Raw genomic sequence first — 17,833 nt, 5'->3', positions numbered from 1 at the left:
GGCATTTACTGATCACACTGTCAGTTGGGCCTTGTGCTTGATGTATTCATGGATGTTTCATCCTGGATAGTGGCTCCCATTGTCCTCGCCCTTCTTCCTTGCTGCTACCGTACAGTCTCAGGGTGCTGGATTTAGGATGGTACCCTCCATGTACGGTGATGAGTGCATGTGTCTTAACATCCAGGGTTTTGTATTTCTTACTTTGGCCACCTTACTACTCCTGCAGGTTTTCTGATGACTGGCTAAAATCGGTAAAGCTGTTTATCGCCCGGGTTTTGATCTTGCCATTGAGCTGGCTTCTTAAGACTTGCTTTACTAATTGGAGGTAATTGTCTGTCCCCAGTTTCCTTGTTACTGTTTAGACATATGGTGATCATTCCTACCAATATTGTATAATTTGCTATTTCGCTTACCAACTCCTCCATCTTCAACATTAGTGCCGTCATTCTATGTGCCGATGCAAATTTCTCCAATTTGTGGATACAGACTCAAATATTTTTAGCTATTATTACATATTGGTCATCTGTAAAGTGGGTGATGATTTAGCTGCGCTTCCTCCTGCTTTGGCTAGTCATCTTCTATTCTCTTGAAATTTCCTGCCACCCACTTCAAATGATGTGTGTTTCCCCCTTTTCTTACAGCCGCATAGGTTAAGCACTCATGTGAAAGCAGGATAGACAACCCAGGAAGCGCAATTGCATGTATTGGCCCCACATGTCCTGCCTACTCTTCTCTAGCTCACTCAGTGAAGCAGTTTGCGAACATGACATTTGTAGTTCCAAAAGACTGCCAGAATTTTTATTTTTTTTAAGTCAACAGTATGAGTCACTTAACTCAGAAGTATTAATGCTTGAATGGTTTTGTTGCACTCTGGTGAGAGTGGGTGAAAAGACCAATTAAATGTATTTGTAGCAAATGCCATCATTTTCTTTTTTTCTAATATGTTTATATTTTTCGCATTCCATTGAAGATATAGGCACCCAGTAGATTTTTTTTTCATCCCCTATTCTTTATTTTATTCTAATCTCCAATATTCACAATTTTCACGCCTATACTCAGTTGTTTTGTTCAATAAACTGAGAAAAACAATAGAGCACAGTGTCAGAAGCTCTAGCATTATGCACATTACAGCACGTAACTAGCAGAGGAAATTCCATATAAAGATGAAGCTTCTTTTCGAGTGAAAAATAAAACTTTTCTTTTCCGTGCCCCGTCTGAATGGTGGATGAAGATTTCTCCCGCAAATATAATGCCACCATCTAGTCATGTTCTTTCCTCATACTTACTGTTAAATCAAACGACTGTATATAGTTAAGACAACAGTGAGAAAAAAAAGAAAAAATCCTTGCTAATTTGAACACGTTCTCTGCTTTTGCTGTCAGCGGATAATTGGTGCAGTTGCAGCCCAGCGGGAAATCTTCAGACTAAAATGAATAGCAAAACAAAAACAGGAAGCTAAATTAGATCTAAAATGCTTCCAAAAACCTTTTAGCGTAAATTCTTTGCTGATTTTCTTAGCAGAGCCGTATCTATTTCCAGCCCATTTTTATAAAATATGAGGTCAGCCTTTTTTATTTTGGATGAAGGATTTTATTGCATGCACTTAAGTTGAAAATGTGTTTTGTGTATCACTTGTGACTATGAAGTGCAGACTAGGAGATCAGGGTCATTTTTTTATGTTTTAGATGTTGTGAGTCATTTGTTAAAGACATATGTTTTTCTTTTTTGCTGCTTTTAAATGTCAAAAGACTCAACAAGAGGACTATTTTTATGTTTTTTTAATCAATGCCTGATCTTTGCAGCGTTTACTTTGAATTTGCTTAGGGAGTGGGAGGAGCCTATGGCGGTGTCATTCCTTGAGAAGAGTCCGAACCATTGACTGTATATGAGAACGGGATGTAGTGTGATGAAAACTGAAAATGAAAATTGAAAATGACTTGCTTCCACCTCCATCGAAATTCAGTTGGGATTCTTTCGCCATGCAGACGCAGCCATGTTGTGACCAGAATCAGGGAGTAAGCAGTAATTGGTCTAATCCTTTTTATCACAACCATTCTAGCCAATAAGAAATGAACTTGTTGAAAGTCCACACCCACTTGGAAGCAGGCTCACGAGAATCAGTTTTTTGAAAAATCGGCAATAACGATTTATATATATCTGTATATATACTCTACATCTATTTTGTTATATACCATGTATGTATATAGATAGATAGATAGATAGATAGATAGATAGATAGATAGATAGATAGATAGATAGATAGATAGATAGATAGATAGATAGATAGATAGATAGATAGATAGATAGATAGATAGATAGATAGATAGATAGATACTCTGTTTTTATCTATATACAGTGATCCCTTGCTATAACGCGGTTTACTTTTCACGGTTTCGCTACTTCACGGATTTGCATCGTGCATTGTGTTCTGCATTCTGATTGGCTAAAAAGTCACTCCGCTTCTTCTCTACCTGTGCGTCAATAACGTTGCAGTTTAATATGTACACGTACGTAAAACAGCTTGCCAAATTTACATTACGTACGCGCAAATTCTTTTGCAATTTTGAGTTTCTCTAAAACCTATAGAAAAAAGAGCGACAACTGCCTATCACTATGTTCTTCTCCCGAACAAACACACAGCTGCAGCGTGGGCTTCAACAGAAGAAAACACTGCAGAAGGGAGTCAGGATGCAGCGGCTCATTCTGAAGAGCAGTGAAATACACCCGAGTCACTATTTGTCCAACTGTACTTTGTATTTTTTTTGATAATAACCGCGACCCCAATTACTTGGGTCGTGGTGGGCGGGGCTAATCTCCGCAATTTGAAGCCTTCTGTTCACATTGATGATTAAAGTTATTATTTGAAAGTACAGTACAGCAGTTATTTGTTGAAAAAAACTTTTCTAGAGTACTTTTATTTGTGAAACAAATGCTTGAGCCTGTAAAATGGTTTGTTCTTTCTTTTCAATGTATAATGAAGGGTTTAATTGTATAATAATTGTTAAAAAAAAGGTTTCTACTTCACGGATTTTGCCTATCACTTCTAGCCCAAATGTAATTTCAGTCTGTTACATCCTGTTGCGATGTTTCTATTATAATCATTTATAACATTGAAACATCTAAATCTACGGGCTCACCAGCCATTTCACGTACGTTCTTAACGTGGATTCTTGTACACCCATGGTATTTACACTGGACCAGCAGGGAGGGGCTTCTTCTTTCCCTTTTATTTTGCTACTTACTAGCCCATGCACCTACAACTGGCAGAGGTTTGGTGCGAAATGTCAAAGCGGTCCAAATCTCGTAAATCTTGCTCCAAGGGTTTTCTTTTAGACCTCTGTAGCTCTTATTAAGCTCTTATTAAGACGGAAAATTATCGTAAACACTTGCATGGCTACGCGTGAGCACGAGAGTTTTGAACGCGGAAGCACAAATGCGTGGCTACATAGACCTATTTTTGGACGTCACCACTTGAACGTTTGTTGCTAAGGGCACAGCGAACATAGCTTGAGGATTTAGTCTCTTTGTTTAGTGAAATGTGAGTCATGAATATTACATTAATGTCTCGTTTTCTCTGGAACTTTAGGACATAAAACGTCTGCTCCTTATTTGTAGTGTCATCATTTTAAATGCCACATTGACAGAAAATCTGCTGGTTTTTTTCTCCCGGTACTCGGGATCATCAAGATGCATTTTGCATTCGAAAAGTATTAGGTGGCTCCCCTCGCATGCACCAAACACCCACACAAACGCACATGTATGCACACAGACACAGGGCTGAGGTCTGGAAATGTCAGTCAGCATGCTATCTCATTATTTCTGCCTCCTGAAGTTTTATGAGTGCAGAAGAGCTATTTGGGACACAAATTTACTCCGTCAAAAAAAAAAGAAAGAAAGAAAGAAAGAAAAACCTCAGGCTTTTTTAAAAAAGAGGGCTTGACAGCTTTTAGTGTGCAGATACTCATCAAGGCCGCCAAACGGGTGGAATAATCTTATGAAAATCAGGCGAAGCAGTAGACTGGAAAGGAAGGAGAAGAAGAGGAGGTGAAGAGAGGGAAAGCAGAGGAGAGGAGATGACGGAAAAAAGAGAGCAGAAGCAGGAGGCGGGCAAAGGAGTGCAAATAGAGAAAATAATGGTTGTGAGGAAAGGATGATGAGAGGGGAGAAAAAAAAACAGACAAGAGGAAATTAGCCAAGAGGAGTTCAGCTGTGAGCAGAGGGAAGTGTATGGTGAAATGGAAGCTAATTACAAAGCGTGGGGGATTTATTTCTTTTTCTCGTACACGCCGCAGAGCGTCCTCCTAATTCCTTCAAGGCTTGGTTCCGTTTTAGGGAACGTCGGCCCACCGTGGCAGGTCAGATAGCGCGGGTAATTATCCAGATAGTGGATCCAACGTAAAACGAGACATGGAAGTGGGATTTTCATGATTAAAGCGAATCTTGCAGTCTTAACGCCGCTCAGTCGAGTTCCTTAAAGTCGTCTTTTGTTTGACTTTGTTGCCCAACATGTCAGCAAAGAGATTCTGCGTGCGTGCCTCTGTGAGTGCACATCCTAAAATATAATGTACTTCCTACTGGGGTAAATTAAGTGCTGCGCTGAGTGATCTTTATTGGCCAGATCAGTAGCAATGAAATTGGGCGTGGATGCTCCTCGAGTGTGGGAATGTGGCGGAGCCAGACAGAGGGAAAATGCAGACGTATTGTCGGCGGTACTTTGCGAAAATGAAGACGCACGGAATTTGCTAAAAAGGCTATTTTGACTGCGAGGCCTGAGCCTCGGCGTGCTGATGCATTAGCAGGGTTCTACGGCGTGCAGCCACAAAGTGACGAATGGCAGAGGGAGGAATGTGCACGAGCTAGTGCCGGCTCCATTTTGCAGCGGGGTAGGAAGCGTGACGCAGATCCGCCCCTGTCTGGGTAGGGCAGGTAGGAGGCTTTGCAGAGTCTTGCGAGGATCGTGCATGACAAATGCTTTAAAATAAAGGAAGGTGAGAGAAAAAAAAAGTGTGGCTTGTTGGAGGTAAAACCCCAATATCGCTGAGAAGCAAAAAAAATAATTTAAATATCAAAATAGCAAATGCCTGAGGTCCTCTTCAATAATTTGAGTGAAATTACTGGAGCCTGTCCACCAATTAATTGCCTCTTATGTTAAAAAGATTTCTCCACTAACTGGAAAAAATTGTTACATTAAATTAAAATGAAAAAAATATAAAATTTAAAATGGTGACTATTATTATAGTGCAGTGCTTTACAGCTAAGATTTCATGCTAGTTTAGCTACTTTTGTTACTGAAGTTAAATGTTTCCATTAAGCTAAAAAAGAAAAAAAATTGCTGCGTTAAATACATTTAAAAAAAAATCAAATGAATAAATTAAAATTGCTTACTTTTCTGGTTACAAATCATTGATCTGCTGGTTATGAAGCCTATTGAATTTTCCACTCAACTTTAGCCCAGGTTTTAAAAAATCTAGACGTATTTTTAAGTGTTGTTTTTTAACATTTCAGAGGAGCTAATTTCACTTTTGTCCTTAATTTGAATGTAAACAACCTTAAAAATGTTTCTTTTTAAAAAGCGCCGACTAACCATTTGACCAGCGGTTATCTCCTTAACTCTGGCAACACATAAATAGCGCACTTTTTGACATACCTTAACTCCACGACCATTTACGAGATCTACCTGAACCGGCTGATTCTGAGGTAGAGAAAAGGGCTTCGCGCTGCATATTGGCTATGTAACACATAATGTCAAGTGTTGCTAATCAGTGCAAGACTGCTTTTCTCCGTCTCAGTATCTGTTGGAATTACATAAATTGCGTAACCAAATGAAGAGTTACGGTAGTTCAAAGCCTGTCAACACTGGAGATAAAGCTCTGTGTTTTCACGGACCGGTCTGAACTTGGCGTTTAATTTTTTTTCGCTTCCTGATTCTGCAAAACTATTTTTCTTGTTAAAATGCTACTATAAGAAATGTATTTTTTTTTTAAATCTGTAAACATTAGTAGTTTTTTTATTTGGCAGATGACGAGGATTCGGTGAAGGAAAATTGTTGATTTGTAGAATTTGTCTCTGAATTGTAAAAATTCAATCAAAGTGATATTATTAGAACAGAATCTAGTAGTTTTCCAAAATAAAACTTCCTTCAGAATCAGAAAATAAATGAAACCGCGCGGTACCAAGTGGGGCACGGACCGGTGGCGGTCCGCAGCCTGGGGGTTGGGGACCCCTGTGCTACGGTGTTTAACCCTTCCACGCCCGAGCTTTGGCTCCAGTGTTGACATTCTTTGGACTACCTTAACTGTTCAACCTGTAACAAGCTGTTTCAATTACACTCTTTACAGGAATTAGCGTTATTTACCTTTTTACCCAATACAAACTAAAGTCAAACATATAATCACACAATTTCCATATTCCCTAAAACAAAATAAAACAATTCCTCTTGTTCTTTTCAGTCTTTTTAGGCTCTTTAGTCCCTCTTTTAGTGTTCAAAGAGAAATTCAGATGTCCAAAAAAATATAAATCCACAAGAAAATGTAAGTCCAAAAATAAAATGGAATCCTCTCACCCAAATGTGTTTGCTTGTAGCTTCCACCCTTCTCTTGGGTAGATAATTTCTTATTTTATTTCTTCCTGGGGTCCCTCGTTGCTTGCCCCCGTCTTTCTCCTTATTTCCTCCTTTCACAGCTCCCAAACTTTTCTCATTTTTCTTCTTTTGCTGGTGACTCCACCCCACTTCCTCCATAATTCACAAAATCCAACATAAAAACAAAATTTATCCAAACAAAGAAACGGTTTCTACTTGTGTTAGAGCAATTGTTTTGTTTTTTCAAAACCTTGTGGACTTTATTCATATCTGTAGTTCAGTTGTCATTTTTTCTCGACAATTTTGGCAATGCTACAAACCATTTACGCAATTAACGTCATGTCTGAAGCAAAGAAAAGCAGTTGCGCGCTAACACGCAACACTTTACGCTACTTAACGTATTTAAGAAATAAACGTAAAATCTAATTCTTTTTTGCTTTTATGCACAGAGACTTTTGTCTGTGTCACATTACGTTGGAATTCTTATACGTAGGAATGGTAAAGAGTTGCGGTATTTCGAAGAGCATATGTCAGTTAGGTGTCGCTGGTTACAGTGTAAAAGACGTACTTAGATAAAAAAATGTGTTCTGGGTTTTTTTAACATGTTCTTGTGGCATTTTTCTGATATTGGAGAACATATCTACAGAAAAAATTAAGCTTAAAATTGCATTTTTGAGTATTTCTTCATTTAAATCGTTGCGAATCAGGAGTGGAAGAAAAAAAAGTTAGAAAAGGATTGCATTTCTTATGTAGATAATTCATTTGACGGGCCACATGCTGGAATCTCCAATGTTGCTTAATATTTGTGTTAAACCAGTAATGATAGGTTGGGGGGTGTAGGCTGTAGCTAATGGGAGACAGTTTAAACAGATGGCAGACAGGAGGTTTGGGCAGGGTTACTCTGCACCAACGGTCCCACCCATGACTCAAAGGTGAAATTCTTATGAATTACTGCTGCTCTGCAGAAACTGTGTCCTGAAAACGGGTTTTGGCTAAAAATGCCACGATCCTAATTAAAAGGCCATTGGAAACACTTTGAAACGGTTAATCATCTGAAAGTGTTGAAATCTTTTTTGGAAAAAGTCACCTTGATTCTTTAGATACCTTTCTTTGATTTCCTTAAATCTTTTTCTCCCAATAGGGCTGTAATAAGGTGTTTTATTAGCGTTTAACATAAGTGTTGCCAAGCTTTTAGTAGGATAAGCGATGCTCCCTCTTCTCCTTTCTGTATTCCCCGCTAAGGAAACCACTTTAAGTTGCTCACACACATAAATATAAAGCTGCATGTTTGTCTATGTCCTGGCTTGCTAGAGCCAGACTTGTATGTATTTATTTTATATCCCTTTTGATATGATAGGTTTCCATCAATGCTGCTTCCCTTCTAGCAGCAGCAAAAGGCTCAAATGGGATCAGATAGTGAGATAGTGTCAGTGAGAGGGAAGACGTTGCAGATGAACTGACAAATAGGTTATGGCTGGGTTTTTTCGTTTGATTCGGTTACTGGATGCATCAAGTTTGCGCGAAGAAGTCAGATGTCATTGAGTTTTGACATAGGCTGCCAGGGCACATTTATAAAAATGAAAATACAATTTGTTTAAGTTCTTCATTTCTTTACTTGGGTTATAAATGCTTAGACATGGCCCGTTTATGTTTTATTATGGAAAAGCAAAACAAAAAAAAATGAGTTTCAGAGAAGTCATGAATGTCTCAGACATGTTGCAAATGGTTCTTGACTATCCCTTGTGCTATCCAAGGCACTTCCAAGTTGGGAGTGGGGTCATCTGGACCCCACAAGACAGTACACTGAACTTTTTTTCTTCAATCTTCACTTCAAATCCTCTTCACCTTTATCCATCTTTGTCATGGTATGGATAACACATCGCTCTCCCAGGGCCGGCGCCTGGGGGTGGGGGCCTGGACTTGCTCCGGGGGGGGCGGCGCTTTCTGGCTCCTTTCACTCTGTGTGGGGTGGGTAGTGCTGGGCCTGGGGTGTCTGCGCCTCGGGGGGTGGGACTCTTGGGCTGGGGGGACCTGGGACCTGGGCCCTATGCTGGGGGACAGCTGTTTGACTTACCCCCAACTTACCCCCTTCGTCATATAATCTTATATTAGGGTGAGGGGGTGGGGGGTTTAGCCTGCGATGCACCTTGGGGGGAGGAGTTACTTGGCAGTGCCCCCCCTTCATGGTTGCCGTATGGAGTGGGCCCCCCCTCTCTCTGTTTTATTTGCACCTTAGACATGTAGTGCCCTTGGGGGGGGGGGGGGGGGGTGCTTGGACATCACTGCCAGCAAGCAGCAGATGTCCTCTAAGCACCCTACCCGCCAATTTTATCCGCACCCCAGACATTTGGGGCCCCTTGGTGGGGAGGGTGATGGGACATCACTGTGAGTAATCAGGAGAAGTCCCCTCAGTACCCTACCCGCCAATTTTAACTGCACCAACTTAGTACACACACCCTTCACCCCTCAAAATATACATTCCAACATAAACACACACACATGCACACACACACCCTCACAAACACACACTCACACGCATTTCGCAAGGAAGGTGGGACCTTGGACCATCTGTCCCCTACCCCATCTCTGGTAGGGGGTACTGGACCCTTGGCAATGGCGGCCGTGTCGCCTGGGTGCTGGTTTCCTGGGCCCGGCGGTCCTCTCTGCACGCAGGGAGAGGGATCCCTGAGCTTTCTGGCAAGGCCAGAAGCCGAGGATCACATCACACCTGAGCCGGGGGTGTCCGTGTCCCTGTGGGGTGGGTTCTGGTCCTTGCCCCCGGGTGCTGGGCCTCGTCAAATTTCCAACTGTGGCCGAGGATGGCCTTGGTGTGGGGATGGCTGGGCACTCTCCCCTCTTTCTTTTCACATTCCACCATCCATTTTAGAAGAACATAAACACTCAATTGAGTTGTGTTAGCTCACCTTTGCACTAATAGTTTGCGTGATTGATTGAATGAAATATTTTTACACTAGTTGGTTTGAAGGCATAAGAATGCATGTGTGAACACTATCTGTTTTGTGTACATGTTGACATGTGGCCATTTTTGCAGCTAGCAGGTGTGCTTATAACATTTGAGTGTGTGTGTGGACAGGCCCCGCCCTTTGAGATTTGTATTACATCTGAACCTTTCCATAATGATAAACATCCAGCAGCTCGTTGCTTTATGCTGCTTCATGGTTTTATCCCCCCCTCCTATGATCACCCTCCTACCCCCCCCCCCCCCCCCCCCCCCCCCCAACATCCCTCTCTCTTCTTCCCTTCTTTTCCGTCCGGTCCAACACAAAAGATTTTCAAATATGATTAAAATGGATAAAGTTTGGCCTCAATTACAAAATGGTTTTATTCAGACATACCTCTAGTTTGTCTGAAGATTAATAACCCATGTTGTTAAAGTAAAATAGGTCCAACACAAGAGGCCTTCAGCTCTCATCTGTCTTCCCAGCTGTTGGACAGGACAAGTTAAAAAAAAGAAACAAAATTCCCAATTCTAACAAATTATTTCTGTTTAGGTATGTAATAAATAAATTAGGAATAAGAAATAATAGAAGATGGGGTAGTTATGGTGCTATCATGCTACCATGTTGGCATGGCTTATTTCTACTAATTTTCCTTAAAATTGTATTCATAAAAATTTGCCTTGAATTTTTTTTTTCCGTCCTCATAATTATTTGATCATTAAAACTTGGGTAATGTGACCTGCATAACTATCAAGTGTCATCAGTGACGGAGGCATGCATAGATCTCACTGTCAAAAATGATATCGGTGAAACTCATGCGGCGAGGAGCACACGGAGCAGCACTCATTCCCTCATTACTGATGTTTACCGGGCTCCGCCATACATCTTCATCAGCTGAGGGTCACCCCTCTGCATGGCAATTCAGAGCCGAAACAAAACCCGTTAGTGAATTGAATAAGTGACCTTGCTGACAGCATTCATTAGATAAATTCACGGCATTGCGTTGAATAACAAAAGGAGAAAGGGGGGAAAAAAACTCTTGAGAACAGTGTCAGACCTTTGCCTATTACATCTACCAACGTTTTTTTTCTATTCACCTCAGTGAACAATGTGTTCTGAATATCTCCTCTAATTTTCTTTTGTGCTCTCCTGCTTCCTTTTACCATTTACCGTTTCACATCCCCCGCCCGGTGATATACTTACTGCTGCTGGTTGTAGAGGCAGATTAACATAAAATGGAAATTTGCCCACGGCAGCGGCACACTTCATATCATCACAGAAATAAACCTATAAAAAAAATCCCCAAAAATTAACTTGCTGTACTCGAAGGGTGTTAATTTCAAGAGAGGAAATGATCATAAACTGTTTAAGCTAAAGGCCCTGATACTCAAAACACAAATACTTGAATAGGCTAACTGAAACGAGTACACATAGTCAGCATACAGTCCTTAATTTTTTTCATTTACTTTTTTAATTCACATAAATTGATGTTTTACCCTAAGCAGCAGCGCTAAACAGCACCGCATCTATCTTTAGCGTAGCAGCATATGTGACACTGCGTCTGGGCCACCCCACAACAACAAAGCTACCAGGCACATTGAACACAAATACTTTTAATCACGACTAATTAAGAAATATTAACTGAGCAGATTGGAGCTGGGCATTTACATTTTCAATGAAACAGAGGAGCTAGCATGCTAATCGACAGACTAGCATGTTTAGTGTGAATTGGTACTGGAGTGGTTAGTAAGTGAGAACATGTTTTTGATATTTTGTTCCATTATTTTTTCTAGGATTCAACCATTTACTGTATATTAGAACTGGACTGAGTGCCCCCCTGGCAGTCCAAACAGGACGTTCCTTTCTTGCTCTTACATGTGTAACATGTTTTTGCGAATCCGATTGTTTTCATGATTTATTTTTTGTTAGTTAGTCATGTTATAATTTGACCAATCAGATACCTCAAGAAAAGCATGTGATGGCTGTTGGCCCCCATTGACCGTTCGAAACGTTTGATTTCATATAGCTTGCTTTCAAGTGGTAGGGATGTGTTTTTCCAAAAAGCTCACTTCTGATTGGAAAAAGAGGTTGCCATAGAAACAATGACATGGACCAATTGCCGCCTACTGACGATGTCTGGCTACAACATATGGCTCCAAATCACGAAACATGTTTTATTTTACTAACACAACAAACACTTATAGGGAACAGGAAATTAGAACATTCCCAGTTAAGAAACTATGCATTAACTGTTGTTGCTTACTTAACACTGTAAATAAATTATGGGAAGATTTGCAGTTTCATAGAGTTTGATTTTTAAAAAAAATATTTTTTACTGAAGTGTTTGAATACATTGCATTCATATCTATTGTAATTTTTTGGCACAGCCATGTCTTATGTTTTCCTATCTGGCATGAGTTCACCTCCTCACCTCTCTGCTAGACTCTTTGCAGTTCTGGTTTTAGTGTCTGTTACTGTCCTCTGCTTTCTTTCAAGCTTATTTTGCTTAATCATTTATTAAAATTTTCATCAGCCTGGATTCAGTCCCTAGGGTCTTCTTACCAGCGTGTTTCCTGAATGAGCAGATGCCCTATCACAACTAAAAGGAGCTGCTCAATGCTAACCCTAAATTCCAAAAATATAAGAATCTCATAGAATGACCTAATTTTTTTTTCTTTCTTTGATAATTAAAATGCATTGCAACAATAAAGCACAAAAAAAGAATTGTGAGCATGCCAGAAACTGAAGACAGAAAGATCCCACAGCAGTTAAATATACCATATTTTCCGTACTTTAAAAAAAAGAATACAACAGTTCACTTTATAATCCAGATTGCCTTATATAGGGATTGAATCTGGTTTATTTTACTTATGTTGAAGCGATTTTGAGAGGTACCCAGTGCTAGTCAAAATGTCAAACCAGGTTAGGTAATATTGTGACTACGCTAACAAGTAGCAGTGTGTAGGGCTAACATGTAGCAGGGTGTAGCGCTAACGTGTAGCAGTGTGTAGCACTGATGTGTAGCAACGTGTAGCGCTACTGTGTAGCATTGTGTAGCGCTAATGTGTAGCAGTGTGTAGCGCTAATGTTTAGCGGTGTGTAGCACTACCATGTAGCAGTGTCTGGCGCTAATGTGTAGCAGTATGTAGCGCTAACATGTAGCAATTTGTAGCGCTAACGTGTAGCAGTGTCGGACTGTGTTACTAACAAGGTTGTGAGTTAACATAATCAAAAAAACATTTGTTTTAGCAGTATTAGTCTGTTATTTATGTGTAGCAAACAAGGTTGGGAGGTAGAGGGATTGTGAATAATGCCTCAAACATGGCTAACGTAGCGTGTTTACAAAAAGGTTCTAGAATTTACTGTGAACGGAGTTAGTAAAGTCTGACTGAGTGATGGACTTAACTCTGACTCATTTGTCTCACTTCAGTTTGGTGCACCTTATAAGCTTTATGGCCGAAGTTCAATAATAGACCATTTATTAATGGTGTGCCTTATTATCTGGCACACTATATACTGCAGCAAATAAGGTAAATGTTTTGACAAGAGTCATGAAATAACTTTACTATACACTTTTGCTGTTTATTTTGAGATAAATTAGGTCTTCATGTGATAATGCATTTTTAATCTCTTCCTGCTCAGTTTGTCATTTTATTTAATTTTAAGGAAAATATATCTGTACATATTTCCACAAAGTTTTAACAATGGACAAAAAATATTCCACTTGGAATTAAATAAATGACATAAATCATGCTTACTTTTGACATAGATGTAAATATCAAGGTTGCAACTGTCTCTACTGAGTTTGCGCTCAGCTGGCTGCTGGATTTTTATTGCCAATATCCATAGTGTGGGGTGATCACCACTGTTACAATGGATTCAATTTGTGCTAATGTGCAACAGTGGGGGAGATAAAAGGCATCCCCATGGAGCAGTTGGAAAAAGCTAGTTAGAGAAAATGTTAAAGCTGGGTATTTCTCAAGGCAGTGTTATGATGTCTACGTAAATGATGCCACTTTAAACTTGTTGCTATGGTTTTGCAAACCCTAAATTTGGATTTGCAAGCAACTAACCACTTCTTTTTAGATTATTAAGTACAGCAACATGTTCTGCCACTCTTGGTTTGGAGAAGATCTTGTGCCTTAGTCACATCTATCCGTATTGGGGTTGACCCATACAGGTTCTGTCGATTTTTGGGTTGTCTGGGCCAGTCAAGGGTCCTAGAGAGGAGTGGCCACATCTTAAAGGAAGTTCAAGGGTGTCTTGCAGTTCCCTTGAAACCTCTGCAGCCCCCTTAATGATGTACTGGTCGTGCTGTCACACGGTGCCCTTATGCAACATGCTAGTTGTTGGTAAGGTGCTCACTGACTCTAGTGACCGCAACACGGGGTGTGTTGATGACATGCAAGTGCCTTTAGCCCACGCTAATTACATTCTGATTGTCCTATGTCCCCATTTCTAACAGTAATCCCGGTGCTCACAACAGATGTGCCAGGAGCTTTGGGGAAGTTACAAAAACTGTAGTCTGTATACACTGCCTGCGTCTCACCTACTTCACCCTTGTGTTGGCTGTGACCTGTCACTTGCAGCATGCCAGTAAGCAACATGTGCACATACATTTTTGCTCTACGGTCTAACTAAGCTACCTACGACCTTGATACTTTGTGAAGGCCACATGTGTGCCCAGTACAGGTTTGATCACCCAGCCCGTATCCACCCCTTAAGGGCAATTGTGACTCAGGCTTTGCTTCTGTCCTATTGGTGTTTAAATTTCCAAATGACAAGAGCCAAAATTTGGATTGAAGCCGTTTAATGACTCAAGTGCAGCAATCATTTATGAAACGCGCCTTCCATAAAACGACAAGCTTACATGCTGACTTCTGTGCATTCTTTTTTTTTTTAAAGTTGATTATGTTTTATAGCGTCCAGCTAGCCTTGAGGCAAACAACATTGGCGCCAAGTAATTCAGCCGCATGTGACACGTCAGCAAAAGCACTCAGCAATAATAATTCCTCACAATGGTGTCAAATTCAAAGCTCTCCCCTTTGCTGCGCTAACACGGTACGCGTGCTGCTTACATTATGTGGCCAAGCCTTTCAAGAATGGAAAATGCATTTCATAAAATACACATAGTGTTTATGGTGGACAGACATTAGCATCAACTCAAGTGCCGGCTGAGTATTTACAGGCAGAGACTGAGACAGCTTATAGAGGGTGCCCTTAGTGCAAATTTGGCACACGGGCACTGATAGTCACTTCAGGCTTCACTCCTATAAAATGATGAATGGTGTTAGCCATCCATAAATGCATTTTCATGTTAGTGTTAATTTATTATTATTTTTTTTTTAAATCTTTCTGCATTCCAACAGTTGCCAAATTTGATATCTAGATTGTCTTTTAAGATTTTTTTGTGTGTTTATGTTGTCTATTTGTAGTTTATGTTTTTAGTAAAAGTGATCAAATACCTCATCTTCTAACATAATACAAAAAAATTCCATCATTATCCCACATGCATTCCTTTTTCCCTAATCTAACTGCTTTTTTGGCCTGCAGGTGTAATTTTCATGAACCCTGCTGAGCTTTTGTGTGACAAAATGACTGAATTTGCTTTCCATACATGACCTTAGGGCTCTTTGATTGTCACTAAGCTTGAGATTTTTATTCGTCTTTCAAGCCTCAGCAACATTGTTGACCAAGCAAAAAAAAAAAAAACAAAAAAAACATCTAAGAGAGCAAGTTTAGTCCACATCTTAGATTGATGAGGTACTTCCGCCTCATTGCCTCTCATAAACACAGGTACCTGCAGAGTGAGCTGAATTCTCTGCTCTAACTACCTTCCTGAGTTTTGTTCATTTTAGTGTGTTGAGTATCCTGCTCGTGTTTTACTGCTAAGCTAACCTTCATCGGGAATAAAACCTCGCACCCCCGGGGGACCCTGTCGAAACTCCTTAAGCAACAGACACCTCTACCCTTAGCGCAGGAAGGAGTGATACGCCAGGTCATTTCTCCCATCCGCCATTAGACTCAACAACATTTCAAGTTGCATTTTCCTGAGGTCCTCAAATGAGAAATCATTACAGAGCTTCTGTTTTCAGACAGTAAGTCGCACTTTTGGGAGAAGCTTTATTAACAAAAATATGGGCCCAAAAACAGACTCTTGAAGGCAAATCATACCAGAATAAATAACAATATTAGACTGAATATATTCACGCTTCACCACTGTTACACACTGATGCTTATTTAGGTTTTTGAAGCATAGAAGGAATCTAGTATAGTAGTGCAACATATGAACAATTATTTAGATAACCATAGCAGAAAGAAGATGCTAACAAGTCAGCTAAACTCTTTATATCACTTCAAATCTGTTGAATTCTTCATCCTTTGTGTCACTTTGGAACAATTTCGTCAAGCCTGGTGTAAAACTGTTGGGTGCCTAAAAGCAAATCTTCTAAGCATTTCCAGGAAGAAAACAATATTTAGAAAAACCAAGTATTCCTATCACTAAGATGGATCAGTAAATGCATCTATTGCTTGACTAAATCACAAGTACCTGTGAGATATTTATAAACCTAACCTTCAAATTGGCCGTGGGCTTCTAATGTCTTCATGTCTTTTTATTTTTCTCTAGTGAAGTAACTTCTTTTCTGTTTATTGGGGAACCTTTCCTTTTACTTGTTTGTAAAATCAAACATCTAGTTTTCAAGCAGGACAGAGTTTTAGAAGGGCTTTCACACCTGCCAAACCCTTAAGATGATTTCAGGAAACTCTGGACCTCACATAAACTCAGTTATATTTATGCACACAGTAGTCTTAGAAGTCCTACGGTGCTTGAAAAATACAAAAAATTCAAATAAAAAAGGTTGGCTTCAAAAAATTAAAAGCAATAACATTAAAAATATTCAACCTATCAATGACCTTTGACACGACTGCAAGAAAACGTTTTCCTTACGGTATGGAAACAGCGCACAGTGATATTTGCGTTACCATGGCAAATCCTTTTTTTTTAAAGTACACAAACTCATGTAATAAACCAATTGGAAGAATATAAGAACACTATGCATGAAAAAAAAATCATTGATGAAATGGTCTAGTTCCAGTACCATCCCAATATTTCGTATTCATATTTTCTAATTTCTAGTTGCTCCACTCATGTCTTTTTTTTTTCAACAGAAAATATTGCATCTTATTGTATCTTAATGCATATGGCGTGACGAAAGTCCTTTATTGTTCACTTAACCAATATTTTACAATGTAATTCAAGTCAAATTAACTAAGTAAATGTCAATTCTGCATTTTTTTGCCAATGTCTAGCTGAGAGACCAAAGGTCAAACCATCATCCAATAGTACCAAAACCTTTATGAACTCCAATAAAGGTAAATAGATTGATTTTAAACATTTCTTAGAGTTTAGGTCTACTGGAAATGATCTGGCAAGCCTATATACGGACGCTTGAAAGCCAGCAGCAGACACAGCTATGAACGACTCAGCTGTTAAAGTTAATGTAAAACCTCACTGAAGCAAAAGATGGAGCAAAAGCAGAAAAGGTTGAGAGGAAGTGTGGTGAGAAATGGTGGAAATATAGGTAGAAGACATTAAGCGTGTCAGATCCTTCGAAACATTTGACTGATGTGTACTTTTTTAAAAACATGTTTTTTTTCCACGGTCTTCGGAAAATTTTATCTTGTTTTAAATGTTGCAGACAGCAAGGAGGTTGTAAAACCACCAAAAGAATCATTGACATTTTAATTTTATTTGCCTGACTGAACTCGGCTTTTTAAATGTTTTCATTTACAGAGTTCATCCATTTCTACTGTCATTCTCAACTCTCACACCAATCTATTCTTTATCTTCCTTTTTTTTTCTTGCTTCACTCATATATTTTTTCCTTTTTCTGTCATTTGTCAGTCTTGTTAGATGTGTCTTGCTCCATTTGTCCCTCCTCAGCTCACTTTATCTCAATCGATCCATCTTTTCTTTCATTTCTCTTCTGCTTTGATGTTCCCGTTTGCCTCTCTTAACGGCCCCTCTGTATTTTTTTTTCGTCTTTCTTTTTCTGCAGCTGGCATTGTTCGGAAGAAGCAGTGGTGTGAGATGGTGCCGTGTTTGGAGGACGAGGGCTGTGACCTGTTAGTCAATAAATCTGGATGGACTTGTACACAGCCCGGAGGTCGAGTCAAAACCACCACGGTAGGTCTGAGGGTCCCCTCTGGCTCCGAGTATTGCAATGTCCACCCAACCAGACATTTACACACACACACACGGAAAAAAAAAACAAAAAAAAGTACTATCAAA

At 39.8% G+C, this 17,833-nt stretch overlaps 1 protein-coding gene across 3 annotated transcripts in view; it reads left to right on the top strand.

The window, feature by feature from the left end:
• The window catches only part of fam19a5 (family with sequence similarity 19 member A5, C-C motif chemokine like), a 221,242-nt gene that overhangs the window by 176,274 nt on the left and 27,135 nt on the right, over positions 1-17,833 (top strand). For all 3 annotated transcript variants that reach the window (XM_023952179.1, XM_023952178.1, XM_011490952.3), the window contains exon 3: positions 17,601-17,728. In XM_023952179.1, the coding sequence (XP_023807947.1) occupies positions 17,601-17,728 (128 nt within the window). The remainder of the gene's footprint in view (positions 1-17,600; positions 17,729-17,833) is intronic.

The sequence above is a fragment of the Oryzias latipes genome, chromosome 23 (assembly GCF_002234675.1).
Source record: "Oryzias latipes chromosome 23, ASM223467v1".
NCBI classification, from domain to species: domain Eukaryota; kingdom Metazoa; phylum Chordata; class Actinopteri; order Beloniformes; family Adrianichthyidae; genus Oryzias; species Oryzias latipes.
Note: the sequence above shows the minus strand (reverse complement) of the source record. Positions and strands in the feature narration are given on the sequence as shown.